We start from the raw sequence: 22,787 nt of genomic DNA on the forward strand, positions 1-22,787 counted from the left end.
TGCTCTTCCTAGAATAAACTGTTTACCACCCCCCACCAAAACAGGTCTGCATGTAAAGGGATAGTGTGGGCACCACATTAACAGTATTGAAAGATCAAATCAACTCTCAGATTCTTTTTGCATTAAAAAGACAAGATATTAAAAACACCAGCTTTAAAAGACCATTTATTAATCTTGAATATTTACAACTCATGGATTAAAATACTTTTAATTTATTACCAATAGGCTATTTTGGGTGATTTTGTTTGAAAGGGGCTTTACCTGTTATCTATACCATTTTGATTTCTGATGGAAGAGAATTCTGGGCTGTTTTTCTAACTTTATATCCTTCTTTCTAGAATTTTTGAACCAGTAAACTTAGTAAATTTTAACAACAACCTCATTAACAGGCTAGAAGTAGTTTCCCATCTCTGAAAAGGTCCCACTGAATTTTTAGCCACTGCCACATAAAGGCTCCCAAATAACCTATTGTGAAAAGCACATACCATTACAAATAATGGCACTAAGTGACCTCAAACACACACCACTACCATTCTGATGGAAAACTGGAAATGCTAACATTGATTAAATAATGAAGACTGGCAGTGGACTCACTTAAAGAAACACAGTAATAGGGAACATGGAGGCAAAGCAAGGATTCATGAAGAACCTATCAAGGAGAACTGATACTCCACTTAAATAACAAAAACCCCTCTAGGTTAAACAGGTCCTTTGTACACTACGATTGTTAGACCCTAAGTAAAAACATCTTTAAAGCTGTAAGAAAATTTCTATAAATTACGCTATAACTTAATGTTTTGCATGGTTTTAAAATGTTCATACTGCTTTAATTTACTTAATTTTACATGAAGATATAAAAAATAAATATTGCCATGCATAACTTGCTGACATTTAAAAAAACCACAAATAAATAACTTGCAATGGTGTCTACAGAAACTACTCCTGCATACTTATTGTTAGTTATGGAGGACTCAAGCAAGTCTATTTTATATAGCATCCTCAACTGAAAAAGCTTCAAAACAAGCCTAACATAATGCCCTTAAATGATCAAGAAAATGCTACAGGGAAGAAAACAGTACAAACCAAAACTGGAGTGCAAACACCTTTTTTGCCGTAGGTTTTAATGGAAAGGGGTTGTGAGCTATGGGGTTCCTTCCCGAGGGCATGCTGGAAACACGGAAAGTGAAGCTGGGGAAAATGGGAATCCTTCCTCAGTCAACTTCCTATCCTACTTCAGTTTCCTGAAACATCCCTGGTTAAGACTCCTGTGATTAAAAAGACAGACAAGCACTTATAAAAGTCCATCAAGGTTCCTCATTAAAGCTGAAGTCACACACTAGAGACAGGTGGTCTGAAGGGTAATTGAAGGATGGTAGGCGGTTGGGTCCGATCTGTTCCTCGGTGAGCAAATCCAGAGCCGAGCACACACTGAGAGCGTGCTTGGAATACCAGATGTAGTCCAGGGTGTGCCGGCACTCCCCTGAGGTCCGGATCTTCCAGGTCGTGTACGGGGGCTCCGACTGCCCATCAGCACTCAGCAGCTTGTAGGCGCTGTTCAGGTTGAGGCTGGAGGAAGCGAAGTGTTTGTAGACCTCCTCCGTGGGCTCCGCATTAAAGTCCCCACAAACAATAAGGGGAATCTTGGCTCCTTGGGTGATGTTCTGCAGGTTCTGGAGAAGGTCGCAGCCTTGAGCTGATCGAAATCGCTCCCAGCCAGTACGTGCTTTTAAGTGGGTGACGGCGATGCAGAACTGTCGGCTGGACTCCTTGCACTCCAGCGTCTGGGCGATGGCCACCTGATTGGTTTTCAGAGTCATGGCTGTCAGCCTGATGTTGGCACTGTTGACTAGCTTGAATCGGTTCTGAAGAAAAAACAAGGCACAGCCATCCGGCCCGTTGTTGTGTTCTACGTCTAGACATGGTGACCAGGGCTTGGGGAAGAATGTGCCTTGATAGCCCAGTCTACTGAGAAGTGGGTGGAAGGTGTCAAAATAGTGGTCCACCTCTTGAAGGCACAGGATATCGGGCTGGTAGGCTAGGATTTCTTCCAGGATGAGACACTTCCTTTCTTCCCACTTGAGTGCTTCGATAGGGCACTGGACAAAGTTGTCTTTGCCTTCTCCAAGAGCTGAAATAAAGAAGCCAGTCAGCTGTCAGCTACTAAGAACCATGACTTCTAGTACCTGGGAGTCACCTTAGGTTTGCTGCTACCTTCTGTTGCTTCCTCTGCTTCGGATGCTTTGGGTGATTCTTCTCTATTACTGCACTGATCTGGCGAACTAAACCCTTTCCCATCCAGATGGAGCAAGCAACAGATTTTCTTTTGTATTAAAACTATTTTTTTCATGTCACTATATTCTGGGACATAAGAGCTTAAATTTTAGAGCCTTAAACAGGGCTCTCGGCATTCCCAGCGATCTAAACTACATCATATGAAATAAATATATTCAACTCTATATACTGAGTTCAATACTGACTATAAGTCGTATCAGGTCTATATGGTCACCACTCAGAAGAAATGACACCTCTTTTAAGTAGGCACCTTTTCCTATTTATGGATGAATAGCTGCGGTAAAAAATAAAAGCATCAAAGGTTGGAAACTCAGGGCATAAGAAAAGGGGGTGAAAGGTGACCCCAGTTCCTCTTAAAAGATTATAAATCAATAAAAAATGTTAAAAAAAAATCAACTGCTGCACAATAGGCAATACAACATTAAGTTGACTTACACACCTGCTTTTAATTTAGCAGACCCAGGAAAGGCTTCCTTGCTACCAGATCAAAGTAATATCTTGGTGAACAGAGAGCTGAAGCAACATCTCTTTGGCATCAGGTTATAAAGATAACACTGGGATGAGAATCTGGCTACAAGAGTACCTAGCCGCAGCTCCCAGCACATTCAGTAGACTTAGTTTCTAGCAAATGCTATCCTAGTGTAGTGCTGTGGACTGAAAGCTGGAGACAACAGAAAGTTTCAGGCTGGTAAGACAGGGTCCTTTAAATCCGGGTGTGCTGTGAAGCACACAGACTTTTACTGCACTCAATAGATAGCCTACAAGCTGGAGGGTATGGAATCCATCGGGATTTGATGGTGAAAACCAGATGACTCCCTTTCCTAACCTCCCCCTCTGGAGCTCCCCTTGCTGCCCTGGTCACCGCCCCTCCTGCACCTTGGCCTGCCCACGCCTCTTCCCTCTACATCACACCTCAGTGCAACGGGACATGCAAAAGCAGTAAGGCAATCACAGCTCAGCTGCAGACACATCAGGCATACCTTGGGCGAGGATGTTCCACTGCATGACCCTAATAGGTGGGTGGTGGCTACTGGGGCAGTCTGCCCTCAGATCCACAAAATCCCTCTGGAAGCGGGGAGGGCGAGTGTGCAGGACAGCCCTGCATTCCTCGAGGAGCTCTTTAGGATCAATGGGCTCCAGATGTTCTGGGTCAGGTGCCACCAAATACTCTGGGTGCTGGGAGGCGGCGCTGCTGTTCAGTGTCTTGGCGAGAGCACTATAGAGTCTGCTCGTACCGTTTCCCATGGAATACACTACAGGGAAGGAAAGCACAGTTACACACGCAGCTTCTTTGCCTGCATTTCTTCCATTTTCATCCAGCTCAGCTACAAGATAAAGCATTTACTGCCCAAAGCCAAGAGCTCAATTTAGGGCAATGTTGTCACATGTAAAGCCAGCTCCACAGGGTGGAGTGAAGGAGTTTCCAGTCTTACTTCTCACTAGGACAAGCACTTGAAATACTACTGTTGAAATACCTGAATCTCTATGGCTTATTTGAATCTAGAATTTGTCTTTATAATTTATAAACCCCATCATATGAAAGCATGGCTAAACCAAATCCACACTCTTTTGTCTACGTATTGTAATAAGAACTCGAAGTCCAGTTTGTAAAGAGGGAAATGACCGAAAGCCCAGTCAGTCCTGGAGAAGAGCTGCGGTGAGAGCAGGCTGCTGCTCCAGCCACGGCATCTCTGCTATGGGACTAGGTCCAGACCCCATCTCTCGTAGACGTTAATCCGACGTCAGGGCTCTGGCTCTCTGCAGAATTCTGTGAACATTACCGAGCAATGTAGTCTGTAATCTAGTATCAATTGTCAGATATTTTAAAAATCAGAAAAGGGGATGGTGAAGGGGCAAGCGACAGTCGTCCACATTTCCTGGGATCCTGGGGGAAAAGGGTGAGGAGAGGGGCAGGAAGCACTGCTTCAGTGCATTTTTATCTAACTAGATTTGAATTCACTGATCAGAACAGTGCACAACCTTCAAGGAATTAGCTTGAGGATAGCTGTACCTGCCACTTCACCGGGGAGTAGCTGATAGCTCTTTTAGGTCAACCCTGTTTTCTCTTCATTATAGTGTAAATTAGGGGCAGGTTTTACTTGAACAATCTCTAACATTGTGTGCATGAGGAATCCTGGTACAGAGGAATCTGCATTCCCCTACCCCAACCATGTCTTGCCCTTTCCTGAAAGACACCAAGTCTTCTTCATAAAACATTATTTGGCAGGCAATCAGGTTCACTGGAGCAGGTCACAAAAGCAAATTCAAATATTCACCAAGTGTCCTTAAACACCAAAGTCAACAAGCATGCAAGCATGCTCTCTATGGTTCCTTTTCATCAACTCAAGTAGTTCCCCAACCCACCCTCCAACTATAAATCTAGATTAAGGCAAAGAAATGCAAACCAGTTTTCCCAACATACATCTTTGTGTTCGTGCAACTAACTGCAAGCAAGTCTGCTCTTCTCACAAGCACACATGCGCAAAAACACGCACACATGTTTCCAAACTGTTTGACTGGAATATATACAGTTCTTTTTCACCAATTTGCTTGCCTATCTGAGTACATGAGTCCAAAGAAGAGATTTCTTGGCTGGCAGTATAACTTTGAAAATCTTTCTTTTCTATTAAAAACAAAAATCAGTGAAAGGTCCTACTGGTTTCTCAAGTGTGGTTTCAAGATGAGCAGCATCAGCATCACCCCAGTGGTGGACCAGACTGACAGAGTGCACTGCAGCCAACAAACACAGGCACCAAGGTGTGGGACAAATGGCAATATTTGATATCTGTCAGGCTCTAAGCAAACTACCAGCTTGATTTGATCCAGTTTCAACAGGATTGCTCTACATCCTTTTGATGACATCATATCTTTGCCAAGCTGAGTTCTGGGGTGGTTACTCTGATAAAAAGCAAGTATGTGAAAATGTGTGTGAAAAAGACGCAATAGGGCCCAATAGGAGTCAAAGGTTTGAACAGTTCTGTGAAGCCAGAAAAACTCCTGAACCACACTTCCTTCTAAAAACTTAGAAAACCTTCACAGAAAGTGAATAAGAAGCAGAATAACATCCGTTTAGACGGTGAAAGCATGCCAGAAAGACAGGATCAAAACTGTATCCTATTGCAAAACGAGCTAAAGTCATTGAGAAAATGACAGACTAGCTTCAATCAGAATTAGAAAACACAGGCTGAGGCAACAAAAAGAATTTATAACAAAAAACATAACAAAAAGAAATGAGGAGACAAAGTATTTGAGAGACAGTGGCAAATATTATGTTATTATATTAAGAGACAACATATGGTAACAAAGGTTCATGTATTGGGAAAAACCAATGCAAGGAAATAAAATAAATACTAAAAACTAAATCAAGAATACTTGAATCAAGAACCAAGAATACAAAGTTTCATTCATGCAGGATGAAGTTCTGGAGCGTTAACATACAGCATGGTGACTACAATTAGTAACATGGTGCTGTATTCTTAAAATCTAAAAGCAGATCTTAAGTGATCTTGCCCACCTCCGAAACATACACAACTATGTGAGTGACAGATGTTAATCAGCTTGATTGAGGTAATCATTTCACAAGGTATCCGAATAACATATTATGTGGTGTGTCTTAAATACATACAAATATTATTTGTTAAATACACCTCAATAAAGCTGGAAAAATTAAAATGAACTGTTTAAAAGGAAAAATTAATTATGAGGCAAAAAAACATGCATCATGGACATACTCAAACCATCAATACATAAAGGTCTGCCTTATCTTTATTATTCTAAAAAGAAATTTTTTTTAATACTTGAAACTATTTATTGAAAAAACACATCACATACCTGAGAATATCAACCAAGAATGACCAACACCAACTGGACTGTAAAGAAAAAGAAAGAAATCCCTTTGGCATCTCAGCAAAAACAGCAGGTAACTTCGAGTATCTATCACCAGACTTCAACTGCAGTGTTTCATACCAGAAGAAAATGAAGTTACATATCTGAACTGACAAACTATATACATAACTAAAGTGTATGATGTGTGTATATATGGATTATCTACATGTGAGTCTAGGATTTTATATCCAGCAAAACTAAATATTGACTCCATGAGCCCTTAGTGCAGAAACTACTAGACTATGGATGGCAGACTGCAGCCAGATGTATTTCTGTACAGTTCTCAAGCTAAGAATGGTTTTACACACACACCCACGCACATATACACACACTGTGTGACAGGATCATTTTTAGCCTTCAAAGCCTAAATGTTTGCTATCCTGCCCTTTTCAGAAAAATCTTGCCACTCTTGGAACTAGACAACAAGCCTTAGACCAAATGACCAGAAATACTGATAAGAACAAGGTGGTACTATATTAAATATATAGCTGCTTAGAAAATCTAATCTAAATGAGGTTAAAAGAGAGAGTACAATAAGGGCTATGTGATCGAATAGTGAACAAAGATTTAGTAGGACCAAACAAACAAACAAAGAGCATATGTTGGTGGGGGAGCAGGGACCAAAGAGGAAAGCATATTTAACTGTGATCATAGTTAGTAATGTAGTATTAGAATCGTTATTCTGAGACTGTTGTGCAGATGTGAGATGAAGCAAACTGGATATTCTGATCCCATCATTCCTTGTGGTCCTTTTTTGGTTTGGTTTTGGAAATACATTTATAAGCTATTAGCAACAACACTCGAGGAAAACATTCCTGTTAAAGCTAGCTCATTTTAGACCCATAGTGAATTATTAAATCTTGTCATCCATCTTATTTGTGACCGAACGACTTTTGATGGTTTTCAAAAGTTAAATCTACCATCAAAAGAAAAGATTTTGCAGCAAAAAGATGAAGGACATACTGCAGCATGGGCTACAGTACTAGGTCCTTTATAATTCCAGCCCCAGCTCTACCACTATTGTGCTCTTTCACATTCTCTAGACCTGCTTACAGAGCCTCTAAAACGAGGGCTTGTTCCCTGGGAACTATATTCAACATCCTATAATAAACCATAATGGAAAACTGTGTATGTGTACATATATATATATAACTGAGACACTATGCTTACACCAGAAACTAACATGGTAAATCAATTATACTTCAATTTAAAAAATAAAAAAAAATAGGGGAGAAGGTATAGCTGAAGTGGTAGAGTAGGTTCAATCCCCAGTTCCTCCATTGAAAAACCAAAATAAATCTAATTACCTCCACCCGCAAAAAACAAAATTAAGAAAAAAAAACCAAAAAAATAAAATGAGGGCTTGTTAAGTGACCATAATTTCTTTAAGATTATTTGGAAAATGCACCTAGGTTAAAACTGATAGCAACTTCAAAATAATCTCTACTACTTGCACTGGAGGAACATACGTCTATCAAGAAAACTTGAATGTTACTCAGAATGACTTTTATTCCTCAAATTTGAGACCTCAAATGGACAATCTGTCGGCTGTGATAACAGTACTCTGTGTGGAGTACTCCTGAGGACTGTCTTTAAAAGTTTTACTAGCATAGAACTTTCGCTCTTGTTTCACCACAGATTTATTTACCCCAGAGAGGGGTAACTAGGTTAAATTTTGACTGAGACTGGGTAGAGAGGAATGGTTTGGGAGTATTTACCTGTCTCTGCTCCTCCAATCTTGTAGGAAACCCAAAGATAGTCCCTAAGATGGACCAATGCAAGCCTGAATACCAGATTACTTAGTGACAAAGCCGCCTGGGACATGCCTTCTGATATCAAAGTATCTGGTCATCAGGTGACAAATCACCCTGTTGCGCGGTAAGCATGGAATCAAGACAGGGAGACACAATGGTCCTGAAAGATGTTCCCGCTGGTCCGCCTCCCAGACAGTGGACTCCGCTCCCACTGTGCACGCCGCACTCTGTCCGCCGCACTCTGTCCACCTCCGCAGTTCACTCTCCTGGCCGGTCGTCTCTGGTGAAACTAATATCTGCGATCTAATCCAACCTCACAGTCCTCAGTATGTTAATTTTACATCTTATTTCCCTATTCTCTGAGTTTGAGGAAGGGCACTTCATATCTATAAAACGAGCTGACCTTTTCAAGAAGGTAACAAGTTTTTGGCAGAGATTAATACACGTGAATAACAAAAGTGAGTGGATACTGTGTGGAATGGGCTAGGGTATCGTAAGGGCTAAAACAGTCAGGACGGGTAAGAATAATCAGAAAAAGACTTAAAAAACAGGACTAAGAGAATCAGCCCTAGTTCCTGAGGACACCACTCACTTGGTCATAGGTGGCCACCATAACCCCCGCCTCACTCTCACACAGACAAACACTCGCCACCGCCCTGGCCCACTGGAGATGCTCATTTATTATACAAGATGCTCAAGGAAGTCTCACTGAAAGATGGAATTTGAGAGAGACCTGAATGTGGTAAGGACACCAGTCTTATAGAAGAAATCCAAGAACACTCTGAGCAGGGGGAACAGCAAATGCCAGAGTTTAAAAAAAGGCCCTGAGAAAGGAACATGCTTGGCAAGGCTGCAGTCTGGCCAAAGGATGAGTGACAGAATGAAGAGAAGATGAAGCCCGAGGGTAGCTCACAGACCCCTGGTGGTGTCTGAGACCCTTCTGCAGGAGGGCATGACCAAACTCTTCCCACAGCACAAGACACCATTTGCCATTTTCACTGTGCTGGTCTTTGCTTTGCCTGCAGCCGTGGTGAGACTGCTGTGCCCGCACAAATCCAGCAGCAGCTCCGGGCTCCACCAGTAGCCGCTGTGCTCTCCACCACCTCACATGGGTTTTTCTTTTTGCTAATGCCACTTTTACTTTAAAATGTCCTTAATTAGGCAGTAATAAGTACTTTTGTTAAATATAGAGTCTTGGTGACGTTTTTAGTATGTGACAAAATGAAAAGCCCACACAAACACTTTTGCTGCAAAATGAGTTTGCCCTGCTCTTCACAGAACACCATCTTTACCTCCACGAACTGACAAACTACAGTTAACCAGACCTGGATGTCAGGCAGAAACTAAAGTGTATGATGTGAGCCTGTCACTTTAAGGAAAACAATGGACAGCATTTGGGTCAACGATAAAAATCTCCCAGTGAAAATTTCGGAAAACATGACTGCCATCAGGAGCTGGACAAGATGGGTGGTGATCTTACTTAAGGTTATTTTTATACTGTGTAACCCAGTTAACCAACATTTCCCATACCACTAACAAAAAATCACACATGGGTAAAAGACCCATTCAAAGTGCCAGGCAAATCAGTGGATTACAGGGTAACAGAATACAAACAGTTCATTCATCTGATATCAGATTTCACACTGCAAATAAATACAGAAAACAAAGAATGATTTTCTAAAAAGGCTGTTAAAACTTTTTTCCAACTACGTTTCTGTGAGAGACTGGACTGTCTTCATTGATTTTAACAAAAACAACATATCACAACAGACTGAAGGGAGATTATGAGAATACAGATGTCTCTTATTAAGCCAGACTTTTAAAGAGATTTCCAAAAATGTCAAACAATGTCACTCTTTTCACTAATTTCTCTTTGTTTTGGAAAAGCTATTTTTTCCACAAAAATGTTACTTATGTTAACCCTGACTTTATTACTAAATTAAATGACTTGATAAACATTTTAAAATTCTCAAGTTTTTGCATGTCTATAAATTCATACAGACACAGAGCACATAACCAAATTTGTTTCAAACTGACAGCCTCTGACCACCAAATGTGGGATGCCACTGCTGCAAGCTGTCTCCACAGACCAGTACTACCTCCAATCATGGATCACTTCCCGTCACCTTTATCCCATCATTCCTAGTATCCAACCTAGACTCTATACCTCAAAAATAGTCTTCTCAGGAACTCAGGTTACTGAATCAAATCAGAAGGGATTTGGGGAAGTCCCAATTCTTCCTGACTTCAGTTCTTTTCTGCTTCTAGCCCAAGGAACAAATGAACTTACTCAGTTACTTCTCAACACGAAACTTTCTGGTAACATACAGACATCATTTCAAAGTACAAAACACCGGCTAGGGAATTAGGAACTAAAAGCGGACACTATGAAGACTCCACATGCTGTTTTTTCACTTATAATCCTGTACACCAAAGCTCAGATCCACCTAAGGTAGTAAGGCAATTTATTTAGATTTGAGGACAAAGGAAGGCTGAAGACTGGGCACCCTCCTATCCCTCTCCCATCCTAAGAATGATTCCAGTGACAACCAGTGACTGCTGAATGCTTACTATGCACCACTCACAAATTCTGCTTGCTTCGACTGTGGTATTTTCAAGTAATTCTCACCACAGTCCTAGGAGGCAACCACTCTGATTATGCCTCTATAAAAGGGGTGGGCAATTACAACTGAGTAACAATTGTTACAACCTAGTAACAATTCCCATTGTCTCTCACCTGTTTTAAAAAATAATCACTTTTGAGTATCAACCATTAAAAAAAATCCTTTTCACACATAAATCAGACACATGTTTGATTCCAAGATTGCTTTCTACTGAAGTTTTATGCTTTAATAAGTGCTGCCATTTAGGGCTTTAAAACGATTGTCTAAAGTTCAGAATAGTAACATGGAAAGCCACTTTCCTGAAGGGAGGCAGCACAAACAATTCACCCAGATGGTAGCTTAAGATACTGGAACGTATTATTATTATTATTTTTAATTTTATTGAGTTACAATCAGTTTACAACGTTGTGTCAATTTCTGGTGTATGTGGAATGTATTTTTTCTTGACAAAACCTCTGCTGAACTTAACTGGCACTCATACTGGCTTCTAGGTCCAATTTAATGTGTTTGGAGATAGGCTATTTTTTATTTGACTCCATATTATGTTCGGTTTTTGCCTCAAATTAATTTTCCCCAGACAGTTTACTAGATCGCAGTATCAGGCGTCATCCTCAATGTAATACATACACATGATATAATCTACACAGGCAAAAGGCCAATGAGAGCAGCTGAAATTCTCATGTAGCTGCACCGCTCCCATTGCTTGCCATTTCCCAGTTCTGTATTTCCAAATACACACAAAATTGGGTGCCTGCATTCCATGATGATGATGATGATGATGAATACCTCACTGCTTTATAGGAATAAATAATTCTTATCCTTATATTAGCCTTTACCAGAGAATTCAGATTATTTAGATTCCAGAAATACAGTAGTGATTTGTAAAATCCCCCTTTTTGTCATCCCTTTATTTTCCTAATAAATTAAGCAAAACTGGGCTAATCACTAAAATACAGAATGTTTATTCTTTATTCTACCAAATACTACATAAATTGCTGTTCTAAAGCAACAGGCAAACTACAATATAAGTTCCCAAGAGTGCCAACCATCAGAGGGCAATGATCAGGGATAGTTTAATGAAACACCTTCATTCAATAATCAGAATGCTGGGGGAGAATCCTAATATTGGAGACCCAGACTGACGGGGCTGACCATTCCAAGCAGTCCTAACAGCACGCTGATCACAGCAGAAAGACCTCTCTCCACACAATGTTTCTCTAGTTACCCAGCAATTTTAGAGTTTGCCCAAACCATTTGGCCTGTTAATAATTTCTCACAATTAGTCTAAGCTTAGTCCTTTGAAGCAAAGGCTTGGCAAAAATGCTGATTAAAAGCAAAAGCTAAGCAAATGCCAGGATTATCTGGGTACACACCTGAGAAGCTGCTGGAGCTGATCACCCTTAAGCCCAAGGAAACCTCCAAGACTAAAGCACACAAAACTGTTAAGGACAGACGTCACAGGAAGGCATCACTGAAACAGCAATCCTATGCTGCCACCTACTGGCCGTGTGTTGAACCACCTCAGAAAGCTTAGCTCACTTGGCGACGAATATTCAGACTTAAGAGTAGGTTCTTGAGTTATAAGTGTGATCACTAAGACAAGTGAGTGAAAATACTTACAGGATAACCATTGACCTAAAACAGCTTAGATGTGGACAATCGACCTAAAACAGCTTGCATGTGGATATGTGGTATATTTAATATTTACTGAAGAAATCAATACTCACAGCCCCTACACTTCACAGCTACATGGAGCAGGCCCCAGTGGCTCCCCTTTTCTTACCCCTGGCCTGATTCTCTTACTTAAATCACTCTTTATATTTGAACTACAAGCCCTGTCCTTTACTCATTAGACTAAGCTCCAGAGGGCAGGGCCTATATCTACCTTGTCTACCACTTCCCCAGATACCCAGCCCTGTGCTTCAACAATGTTGATCAAAGGATGGCAAACGACAGAGTGTCAAGGATCCTGTCAAACACTGGCAGAGCACTTGCTGAGACCCTCAAGAGCTCCTTGGCTATTTTACAGATGAAGACACCGAGGCTCACAAATGACTTGTCCTGAGTCACTATTAAATGTAACCATCTTTCTGGAACTCTATAGTCAGGGCCCTCTCTTTGTGTTCTGTACCCATCAGCTAGAAAACCAAACAGTGCGACATGCCCCCACAGGTCCACCTGGTAAATGAATGGGACCACCTTCAAATTTTGTGTAGGAGTATGGACTTGTAGTGCACTAACTAATCCCTGGTTCTAAGAGACTGGATTCTAAGTGCCAATTTAGGAAAATATACTATTTTCTGGTGAAGGTCAAATATCTTAGTCAGTGACCAGTCTTCAAATTTCATACTAATGACTGACTAATGACTGGCAGGCCTGGAGTACTTGGCAGCTGGGTATGTTAGCTTGTGAAAGCCTTATGGCTAAAGCTGACTTTTCTCTGAGTCCAGTCTACAGCTCTAGAGGCAAAATGGTCTTAAACACAGGCATTGTGTTTAAGTTAGGCTTCTGAGTGGGTTTCAAATCCCAGCTCCTCTTACGAATCAGATCCTGAACAAATTATTTCCCTCTCTGTGACTCAGTTTCTTCAACTGGGGATCACTGTGACCTACTTCGTTAAACTATATATACTTAGCACATCCTTAAGTGGTAGCTAAATGTTACCTATTTTGTTAAGTTTGATGAAGCTGCTTTCTGGGTTTAAAAAGAAGCTATTAACATTTAAGAGCCCAGCATGTGTCATACTCCTTCCATCTATCTTCATTGCTCTTTCCAATACTCCAGTGAAATAGTTATTTGCCATTTTAGAGACATGGATACACAGGTTAAACGATGACACAGTTCTGGTAGGATTGCACAACTGACAAAGGTCTGGCCCTGGAGAAGGCTGCCTGCACCTTGGACCGCTGCTCATCAGCATCTCTGACTACTGATCCGAAGGCAGGACAACTGGATGGAGCCGCGCCAGGGGCACACACAGGAATAAACAGAGGTCGAATTCCACCTCCTGCATCTGCCAGGTCACTACCATCAGTCACTGCCATTACAGCACACACACTGGCACAGCACAAAGTGTACAAAGTGGTGTAACGACCCACATGGCATTACTAGAGATATCAAGTGAAGGTCACGACTCTTAACCTAAAAATACAAGCTTCGAGACAGTGTGACAATCCCAACGACCTTACTTTGCTAGGCAGCAGTCACAGACAAGAATGCCAAAGTGTTTTCTGGATAAGGCTGAGCTGTACCTTTAGTCATACCAGATTCTTCTAGAAGATACGGCTAAGGAAAAGGAAATCTCTCCCCATGAAAGCTCAGGTTAACACATTAAATTGGTGTTCAATTGTTACTTGGCTGGCCAAGCATCTCCACAAGCTGGGCTTTCCTAGCATAATGCCCTGGATGGATTAAAAAGGCAGAAACTAAAAGAATCTGGTGGGACAAGTGCTCTCCACAAAGACATCATCAGGTCTGTGTTTCTATCTGATGCCCATCACAAACATTTCTGGGGTACTCAAGAAGTGGCCAGGTTTACAGCTATAAATAGAAATATGGGAGCTGAGGAATATTGTGCTGATAGTACAGAGTTCTTCCCTCTAGATTGGGGGTCCACAGACTATAGCCTGTGAGCCAATCTGGCCAGTGCCCTGTATTTGTGCTACTTGTGATCTTTCACATTTTTAAATGGTTGAAAAAAAAGTCATATTTCATGACATGTGAAAAAATATTAAATTCAACTTTCAATGTCCATCGATAAGGTTTATGTATTGTCTATGGCTGCTTCCAAACTACAGCAGCAGAGCTGAGTAATGGTAACAGTTATTTGGCCTATAACGCCTAAAATATTTACTAGCTGGCTCTTTAAAGAGAAAGTTTGCAGACTCCTGCACTAGATTATACTGAAATGAATTGTAGTTTGTACATACTTCACATAACCAATGAACGATTCAGTCATTTAAAACAGGGAAAAACAATTTTCATATATAAATTTCGGTAGCCTTGCTTTAATAATTAAGGCACATGCAGGAATAGAATCATCTTTAAAAATCTGAAGTGAAACTGTCTGGGGTTTAAACATCTCTTGTCCAATGGCTCATTTTTAAAATGGGAATTGATATGTTGCATACAATCACAACAGGTCACAGGTCATCGGGGATGAAGCGGAACATTACTCTTCCTAAGAACTTCCAGGAATAAAGTACACGTATTCAAATTTTTTTAAGATGAAAACAGTATGTAAAATACGAAAAGAATGCCATCAATGGGTCAAAAGTTCCAGCAAGACAGAGACAGGTTTCAATTAAGAGAGAAGCCAGAGTGGAGGAAAAAAAGAGTACCAGCTACTAAAGGTAAATTAAATATGGTTCTCCCCAAGGGAGCTCTGAGTCCGCAAAGACAAAGGGCAGGAAAGGCTGAGGGGCAACTGGTGGGGTATTTCTTTCAAAAATGATCTTTGAAACAGCTGCACTAGTTCCGCCACCTCCCTTCCCACACAGACGGAAGCTGGCATGGGTGGCTTCTGCCTGCGGGATGGAACCAGAGGATCCTTCAGGGAATGGGCGACAAGCCTTGGAAGGGCTCCCAGAGGCGTTGGTCCGGAAGGAAAGCAGCAGACCAGGAGCTAACTCTGGACTCAGGGATATTTAAAGAGGGGTTGGGGGTGGGGGACTAAGCGTTGGATACAGAAGGAAGCCTGCCTCGCTCGGGCAAAGGGGAAGGTGTCCATCCTGCCCCCTTGGACGCTCCGCAAGAAGCCCGGCTGCCCCCGCCCCGCGCCCCGCCCACCTCGCCCGCCCACTTCAAGAGGCGCGAAACTGCTCTCCCCGGAGGAGCAGCCTGAGGGAGATGCGCATGCAACTATAGCAGGGTATTATGGACACAAAATGAGAGTATGCTTCTATGAAAAAAGAAGCAGAGAACTAGATAAAGTCCAGCAACTGTAAACGACCGCAAAATAGAAATATTCAGAAAACTTAACGAAACATGGAAGAGATCCACACGGCCAACAGTCTGACGGGAGTTTAAACAACGTGACAACGGGAGATGACACAGTGGATAAAATAATCCAAGAAATAACAGAAATCTTTCCTGTGCTAAAGGATGGTATGTGTTTGACTAGGCTCACCTGACGATGAGACCGTTTATCCTGACAGAACTTTTGAACACCAAGGATAAGAAAAATCCTATAACCCTGCAGAGACAATAACTACTCACAAAGAAATTTAAGTTCTGAGGAAAAATATTCTTATTAATGGGCATGTGTTACTTCTGCAATTAAGAAAAATTTATTTTAAAACACTAACACGAAAATTTTCCAAACATAACTCAGAATTAACTATTTGAGAAATTAATTCTGGAATACATCTCAGCCAACCTATCTGAACTATAAAATTTGAAAAAACATCTTCCTGAGCAAGTCCCTCTGTGACGGTTATTATCCATGGAAGCCAAGCATAATGGAAATAGAACTATCATATCCAAGGGAGAATCTGCAAAGTAATTTTCTTATTCCTGTACTGGGTGAGGTACTGAGTCCCAAGCTGGTTTGCAGATGGCAAATGGACCTGCCCCAGTCCTGGAAGCTCAGAGTTGGGGGAAAGGGTGGGGAAGGGAAGGGAGACTATGCACAAGACTAGGGCTCGGCGGGACATCATACTGCAGCTTTTCTGTACTGGGATTTTAGCCGCATGTAACTTTGTACTCATACTACTCCAATTCTGAGCAGGAAATTAAGATGGTTTTTAAAAACTTTCCTCTCTATCATAAATTTTCCTTTCAATCTCTCATAATTCAATAGCAGTCTAACTTCAGGGGGCAGGAGAATTAACACCTAAGAAAATTCTGAGAGGCTTCCAAGCACTTAGTATAAACAAGCCTCCTCTCCTCTGCCCGGGCTACAAATCAGAACCAGCTGCTCAGGGCCCACTAGCACAAGCTAAAATTCAGAAGATCCAAGTGGGGCCCAGTCTTTTTAATAGTGTTGGGAGAAACAGTCATCCCTCAGTTATCTGAGGGGGATTGGTTCCAGGACCCCTCCCCACAGATGCCAGAAGTCCCTCATATATAAGGATGTACTTAAGGGGTCAGTCCATGGTTTTCACGGACAGGGTTGGTTGGGAGGATGACTGCATTTCACAGGGTCATTCACATCTAACAGGAATAATTTTCTTTAGCCCACTTTCCCTGGGCACTCCCCCACATCTGACACTGAACTCAGGGTAACTGCTACGTTTCAGGTGCTGTTTTGTAACCAAGTAGAAACAAGAGGGCAGCTAAGATTTTTGCTTGTGGTCTTACATCTTCCTGTGGGAAGGCTGATGCCCCCTTCTAAGGATTTATATTCCAAGAAACCCAAAATATTTTAGTTGCTTTTCAAAAATACAAGTGGGTTTACTATGCAGTCAAATACCCATGCACACCATCCTTCAAATTTCTAAGTATTCAAGTGTGAGGACCATCCAAGTGGTTATCAAGGTCCTATAAATCCTGATTAGAGTGACTCCTTAAATATATATGCTGCGAGCCTCCCCCTTCCTCCTCTTTCCAAGAGCCAGAATATACACTCTTCACCTCTTTTTTAGGGAACAGCACAGGAACTGAAGTGCAATCACCTACCCACTCTAAAAGGGAGACAGCTACACGGATCCATTCCCATCACTATGTCAGTGCCAAATTTTGTCCCACTTTCACAAACCAATCATTTCCTTTCCCTGAAGTTTGCTTTTGTTGAGGTAAATGTTCTTGCTCAGGGGTCTCCTGAATTGTCTTAGGCCCCCAAGCTCAAAGATCTTAACACTCTTCCAGAATCCTCTGAGCTTCCCAAACTTTCCAGGAATAAGCACCTCTGGAAAGGAGGAGTGGAGATTTATAAACTAGTCCCCAGGCTTTTCAGAAAGAATCATCTGGGACACTTGTTAAATATACAACTTAACCAGGATTCCCTTCAGGAAAACCTGATTTAAACAGATAGGTCAAAGACCAGAAACGCACATCTTAAAAAGCATCCCAGATGATTCTGGAAGTACCCCTTTCCCAACAATTCATCACTGCTCCCCTATCTGCCATCTTTCAGGCACATGGTCTCCTCTCCCTGACCTACTTATCCTATTCAAAGAAAAGTTTTTCCCCACAAATTCAGCCACACTGATTTCTTTCTTCTCAACTTCCGCAGCAATTAGTCATGAGATGCAATGTAGTATCTGGGCCTTTTAAATGAACTGTGTTCAGTAAAACTTGTGGGATCAATTGATACCAATTTACCTTATTTTTCCTAGGTAAAGTCCAGTAAGCAAGGTTAAATGATTTGCAAATGTTCATATAAGTGTGTTGAATGTGACTCTGGAGCCATGATTATTAATTCAAAAGCCCCCAATAATTCTATTTACTCTTACAGTTGAATGCTACAGGAAAATGATAACCTTAGTTCTCCTACAAAGAAAGCAGTGTATTTCAGTAGAAGCTTGGTAATTACAAGCTTTTCCATTTCTTCTCATACGCAGCTTACTCATGTTGTTAAGGGACCTACTAAATACAGCCGCCTCTTCAAATGAGCTGGTACTTGCTTGTAAAATTGTACCAAGAAAAAAAGTAACATGTTCCAGTAGTGAACAGTAATTCAGCCAAATTTTCACTTTCTGAGGAAGGATCTGGAAGAAGGCGTTTATAAACCCATGGATGACTCCTGACCACATCTCACCCAGTACAACTGCTGCTTCTTTATGAGGGCTGCTGTCCTTCCCTTTGAAAAGCTATCCAAATACTGAGATCATCTCCAAGGTCCCCTTTAAATTCTAATAACCTAGTATTTGATGACTGCCAAGGGGCTGTACTCATCTTTCCCAGTGACCTCTGATTGCCAAGGGGCATAAATTAGGAATTGATTATCCAATGGAGTCAAGTGTTAGGATTTACTACCAAACCCTCCCCCAAAACACTCTGGAGGGTAGAGTAGATTTCAGCTCCCTGAAGGCTTCTCTAGCCAGATGTCTAAACTTACATGGGGCATATAATAATCTGGACTTTATTATTGTTATTTCGTTAAGAAGTGTGTAATTTCAAAAATTCTACAGTAGGATTTATGAATCTGGATTTTTTTAAAGCACCTAAAGCTGGTTCTGAGGCTCTTTGGGAAATCAATTTCAAGGTACCTCTTCTCTCACCCTGCCGCCTCCATGCCTCTTGCTTTCCAGTTGGTTCTTGGCTTTTCCCAAGCAAAGAAATGTTTTAATCTCTTTCAAGGCCCAGCTCAAACGCCAGCCACTTTTGAACCCTAAAAAGATCACCACTGCAGAAAGGGAATTCCTGTCCTCCAGCACCTTTGTGCTATTTGCAAACCTTTAATTGTAAGAGAATGAAAGGTGTTTGATTTCATTAAATAGTCATTTCTTTCATCTCTTACTGGGCACGAAACTCCTTAGAGGCAGACTAAGTCTCACATTCTTTTACCTCCTATAATAAAGCACCTACAGAATGAGACATCCTGTAAAGACTTTTTGAATGAATGATCAGGCGAATGAATGTATTCATGAGTTTCTTCCAACAAGTAGCTGCAGTGAAAACTGCATGAAACCAGAAAACTGCCTAAATGTTGTACTAACTGTCCACAGTGGTTGGACCATCAATTTTTGCAATTTCTTTATAAAACTCGGGGATTTCAGGAGACTTTTAGAAAGCTCACTAAACTTTGTGTCAGAAGCCTAAGATTCAAAATGTTCTATCTGACCTGTTTTCTCAGCTAACATTAGAGCTATCTGTATCTGTATTACACAAGCTATCTGTTCCCAGGATGAACCTACTGACTAACCTATTGCCTCTGAAAGACCTGGAGGGAATTTAGGGTAAGAGGTTAAGATAATGAGATATGCTACAGGAGACAGCAGCTGGTTTTCTTTTTACTTCTCCTACTTCTAACCTAACAATGTTCCTCTTGAAAGTTTCCAGCAAGAAAAAACACTAACAGCTATTAGATGGTACCTATCCTAAGTTATTTCACAATGTGCCAAATTCCTCTGGAACTGGAAAGAAAATCTCAATGTGAATGTCAAGTTCATCCTTTTAAAGAATATAGAGTCTCCCAGTAAGCAGTCTAAACATCCTAATCTTGGAAGTGTATCTCAACCTAAACATCTGTCAATAATCTAAGTAAAGTCTTGGCTTCAATCATATTTTGGATTATCACTTTCATGAATTAAAAAAACCACATTGCGCGTACTCTCTCTACTGCTCAATCTTTCCTTAAATTAATCCAAAACTTTTGGAGCAAACCGTAGTTATTTATAACCTAAGGTGCTTATACAGATGTCCTAAACACCAATAATCTAACTTGAGCACAACCGAAACACAATTTTTAGTGTGATGAATTACAAGTTTTGAAAGTTTTACTCCTCATTTTAAAAGCATGACTAATTTGTCTGTAAATGGTGGCGGCAGTAATGGGTCCGCCGGCAGAAACCGAGATGGCAAAAAAGGGAAAGTCCAGCGCACGTGAGGTATAAAATTGGCTCTTGGCAAACGGATGGCATCACCTTTACAAGATCTTAACCCCAGGTATACAGGGCTCAATGACATAAATATTAAGAGTGGAAGGCTCCCCAAAATTTCAAATCAATGTAAAAAGAGTCAATGCGCATTATAATACATTGGTAATACGACATTTTTAAGGAATTCAGAATATCTAAGCCATAAGGGCCCCATGTTCAGATAAATGTAACTTTGGATTTTTTCATAGATTTTCCATCATTAGCGCAATAAGAAATAAAGCCAACACAAATAATTCCCGGCCTCGGAAGGGGGAAATTCAACATAGGTCAAGAGCGAGAGACATTGAAAGCACTGCATCCGAGGATCAAACGGGAAGCTACCACCGGGTTCCAGTCCTTACCAGCCGCGGTTCAAGCCCCGGGCCAGGGCGGGCGAGGGCACAGAGGCAAAGGGGAGCGGAGACGGCGGCTCGGGGCCCAGGGGACCCGCTCCCCGGCCCGACCCCGCCGCCCGGCAGCCCCCGGCTTCTCATTCATTCCGCGCCGTCTCCAGGTGGCGGCCAAACGTTGGCCGCAGCCCCGTTCTCCGCCCAGAAGCGCCGGGCACTCACCTGTTCGGGAGCAGCACCTCGCGACGCCGCGGGCCGCTGAGGCCGCCGCCAGTAGCCGGGGGGACGCGGGCCGGGGGGCGGTCGCGGGCGGGGGCGAGCGGCGGCGCGGCCGCGGGCCGGGCGGGCGACACAGGCCGGGCGCGTCCCTCTGCAGCAGGGCGGAGCAGAGCCGCCGCGGGCTCTGATACATGCCGGGCGCCGCCGCCACAACCGCCGCGGCCCCTCGCGCGCCCGACCGACCCGCGGGGCCCGGCCGAGGCGGGCGAGCCGAGCAGACTCTCAAGCCCGTCCAGACGGCGGCTCCCGGGCTCCTTCTCGCCCAGCGGCGGCCCGGGGGAGAGTCCTGAGCAGGCGAGCCGGAGACGCAGAGGCTGGAGCGGCGGCAGCTGCGGCCGCTGACTAGCTGTCTGCCGCCGGCCGGCGAGAGCCGGAGGGTAACCCGCGAGCGCAGCGCGCTGACAAAGCGGGCGCTACCAAGCGCTATCGGGAGGGGGATCCGCGGAGCCCGAGCCCGGCGCGACCAGGCTGGGACTCCCAGAACCGGTGTGATACTGCTCTGAGAGGAAGCAGAGCTTAAGCTGCTCGTAGGGTGGAGGCTCTGGGAGGTTCCAAGTAACACGTGTCCCTTGGAGCGGTTTTAAAGAAATGAGCCTCCCCTTCCGCTGGCTGGAATGGAAACGCCCACAGGCTGGGCCTCTCAAGACAGTTCCAGGGCTCTGGCCTGAGGACACGTGTGTGTCCCAGGGCAAGACAGGATTTGAATGTGCTTGTGAGTGTGCGTGTGAATCCGGCAACGGGCGTCCGCCTCCGGCCCTTTCGGCTGGATGTATTGCGTTAAATGAAATTAAGCACGATGAAGCCGGGACTGGGTGCGAGGGCGATGCTGGCTAGGACCACGTACCTTTCCTCAAGGATGTTATACTCAGGCCATGGGAGCCAAAGGTAGTGATAGAAATCAGACCTTACAGCTCTACAAGTAGATTGAGATCATTGCCACGGGGTGCCTCAGTTTGGCGATAAAGGTCGTAACAGGCCTGGGGTTTCTAGGAGGTGTATTAGAAGAATTGGCATTTGGGTTGGGCCGTTACTTGGAGGCCTAGGATTTACACTTGTGGAATTTAGGAGGGGGAGTGGTGGTGGTGATTTTTATACATGAAGAAAATAAGAAAGCCCTGGGTGTATTTGAGGAAACAACTCTTAGTTCTGTAGGATGGAAGCTAAGGAGTAAGAAGACAGATGCTCAGATAGGTTATACTGCGGAAGGCAGAGATCACACTAGACCTAATTTGGTAGGAAATGGTGAACTGTTCATGTGTTGTGAGCTGGGCAGGGATATGACTTAAGGCTGTGTTTTAATTGGTGGTCATGTATCACCGAAAAGGCAGGAGACAGTAGACCAAATGATATGACAGATATTCTAGACCTGCATCTGGTACTGGAAAAGAATGAATGGAAGAAATATCTCAGATAGACTGGGCAGGAAGTGATGACTAACCAAGGATGGAAGCGGAGTGAGGGGGAAAGATACTCAAGACAAGATTCCTCTCTGAATGACTTACAAGTTACAAATGTTTTCTTGTTGGTTTTCCCGTGATTTTGCTGATTTTCCTGTCTTGTGGAGTTGGAAGCTTTTCACTACCAAGGATATTCAAAACATTTTTCAGACCTGGGCTCAGATCTAACACCCAGAGGGTGTGGCTACGTCAACTGGCACAAATTGATCATAACTCCTGGGAGACAAGCGCCTTGGCAAATTATTAAGTCTCTTAGTTTCAGTTTCCTTATCTATAATAACGGATAGAATCATACCTTAGTCATTAGGTGAAGTCAAAGGTGATGATAAAATTAATCCATAAAAAGTGTTTTCTAAATATAGCAAAATGTTGAATTACAATCTATATGTGAGTTCACTTACAATTCTTTCTCTTTTCCATGTCTTTGGAGAAATTCATAATGAAGTATTGGAAGAAAAGTGCTTTGAAAAATGAAAAGTACTGTTCAAATATAAACTGTCATTATTAAAAAGGATTCAAAGAGCATGCTGTCCTGAAAGTAGCTCAATAGTATTATTTTTGTTGTATGTTAAATACTGTACACCTTAAGCTATCAGAAAAATATAAAAGCTTTATTCACTTCAAA

At 42.5% G+C, this 22,787-nt stretch overlaps 1 protein-coding gene across 3 annotated transcripts; it reads right to left on the reverse strand.

The window, feature by feature from the left end:
* Positions 1 to 147: 147 nt before the first annotated feature.
* On the reverse strand, positions 148 to 21,220 carry NOCT (nocturnin). 3 transcript variants are annotated; one of them, XM_072937407.1, is made up of 4 exons: positions 20,649 to 20,726; positions 6,124 to 6,161; positions 3,273 to 3,545; positions 148 to 2,128 (listed from the first exon to the last, which is right to left on the reverse strand). In XM_072937407.1, exons 3-4 carry the CDS (start codon positions 3,535 to 3,537, stop codon positions 1,305 to 1,307), a joined length of 1,089 nt encoding a protein of 362 aa, XP_072793508.1. In that variant the 5' UTR covers positions 3,538 to 3,545; positions 6,124 to 6,161; positions 20,649 to 20,726; the 3' UTR covers positions 148 to 1,304. The 3 variants fall into 3 exon arrangements, with proteins under 3 accessions (XP_072793508.1, XP_072793502.1, XP_072793519.1); XM_072937401.1 differs by lacking the exon at positions 6,124 to 6,161 and having other exon boundaries at positions 20,649 to 21,220; XM_072937418.1 differs by lacking the exons at positions 6,124 to 6,161; positions 20,649 to 20,726 and adding an exon at positions 20,439 to 20,611.
* Between the last annotated feature and the right edge of the window lie 1,567 nt (positions 21,221 to 22,787).

This window comes from Vicugna pacos, chromosome 2 (assembly GCF_048564905.1).
Source record: "Vicugna pacos chromosome 2, VicPac4, whole genome shotgun sequence".
Lineage (NCBI taxonomy): Eukaryota > Metazoa > Chordata > Mammalia > Artiodactyla > Camelidae > Vicugna > Vicugna pacos.

Excerpts from the sequence above, each read along its gene's own strand:
- NOCT (XM_072937401.1), bottom strand. The coding sequence starts at position 20,838 with ATGTATCAGAGCCCGCGGCGGCTCTGCTCCGCCCTGCTGCAGAGGGAC. Across the intron at positions 3,546-20,648 it reads GAGGTGCTGCTCCCGAACAG|TGTATTCCATGGGAAACGGT; the intron begins GTGAGTGCCCGG and ends CCTTCCCTGTAG. Across the intron at positions 2,129-3,272 it reads GTGGAACATCCTCGCCCAAG|CTCTTGGAGAAGGCAAAGAC; the intron begins GTATGCCTGATG and ends TCTTTATTTCAG.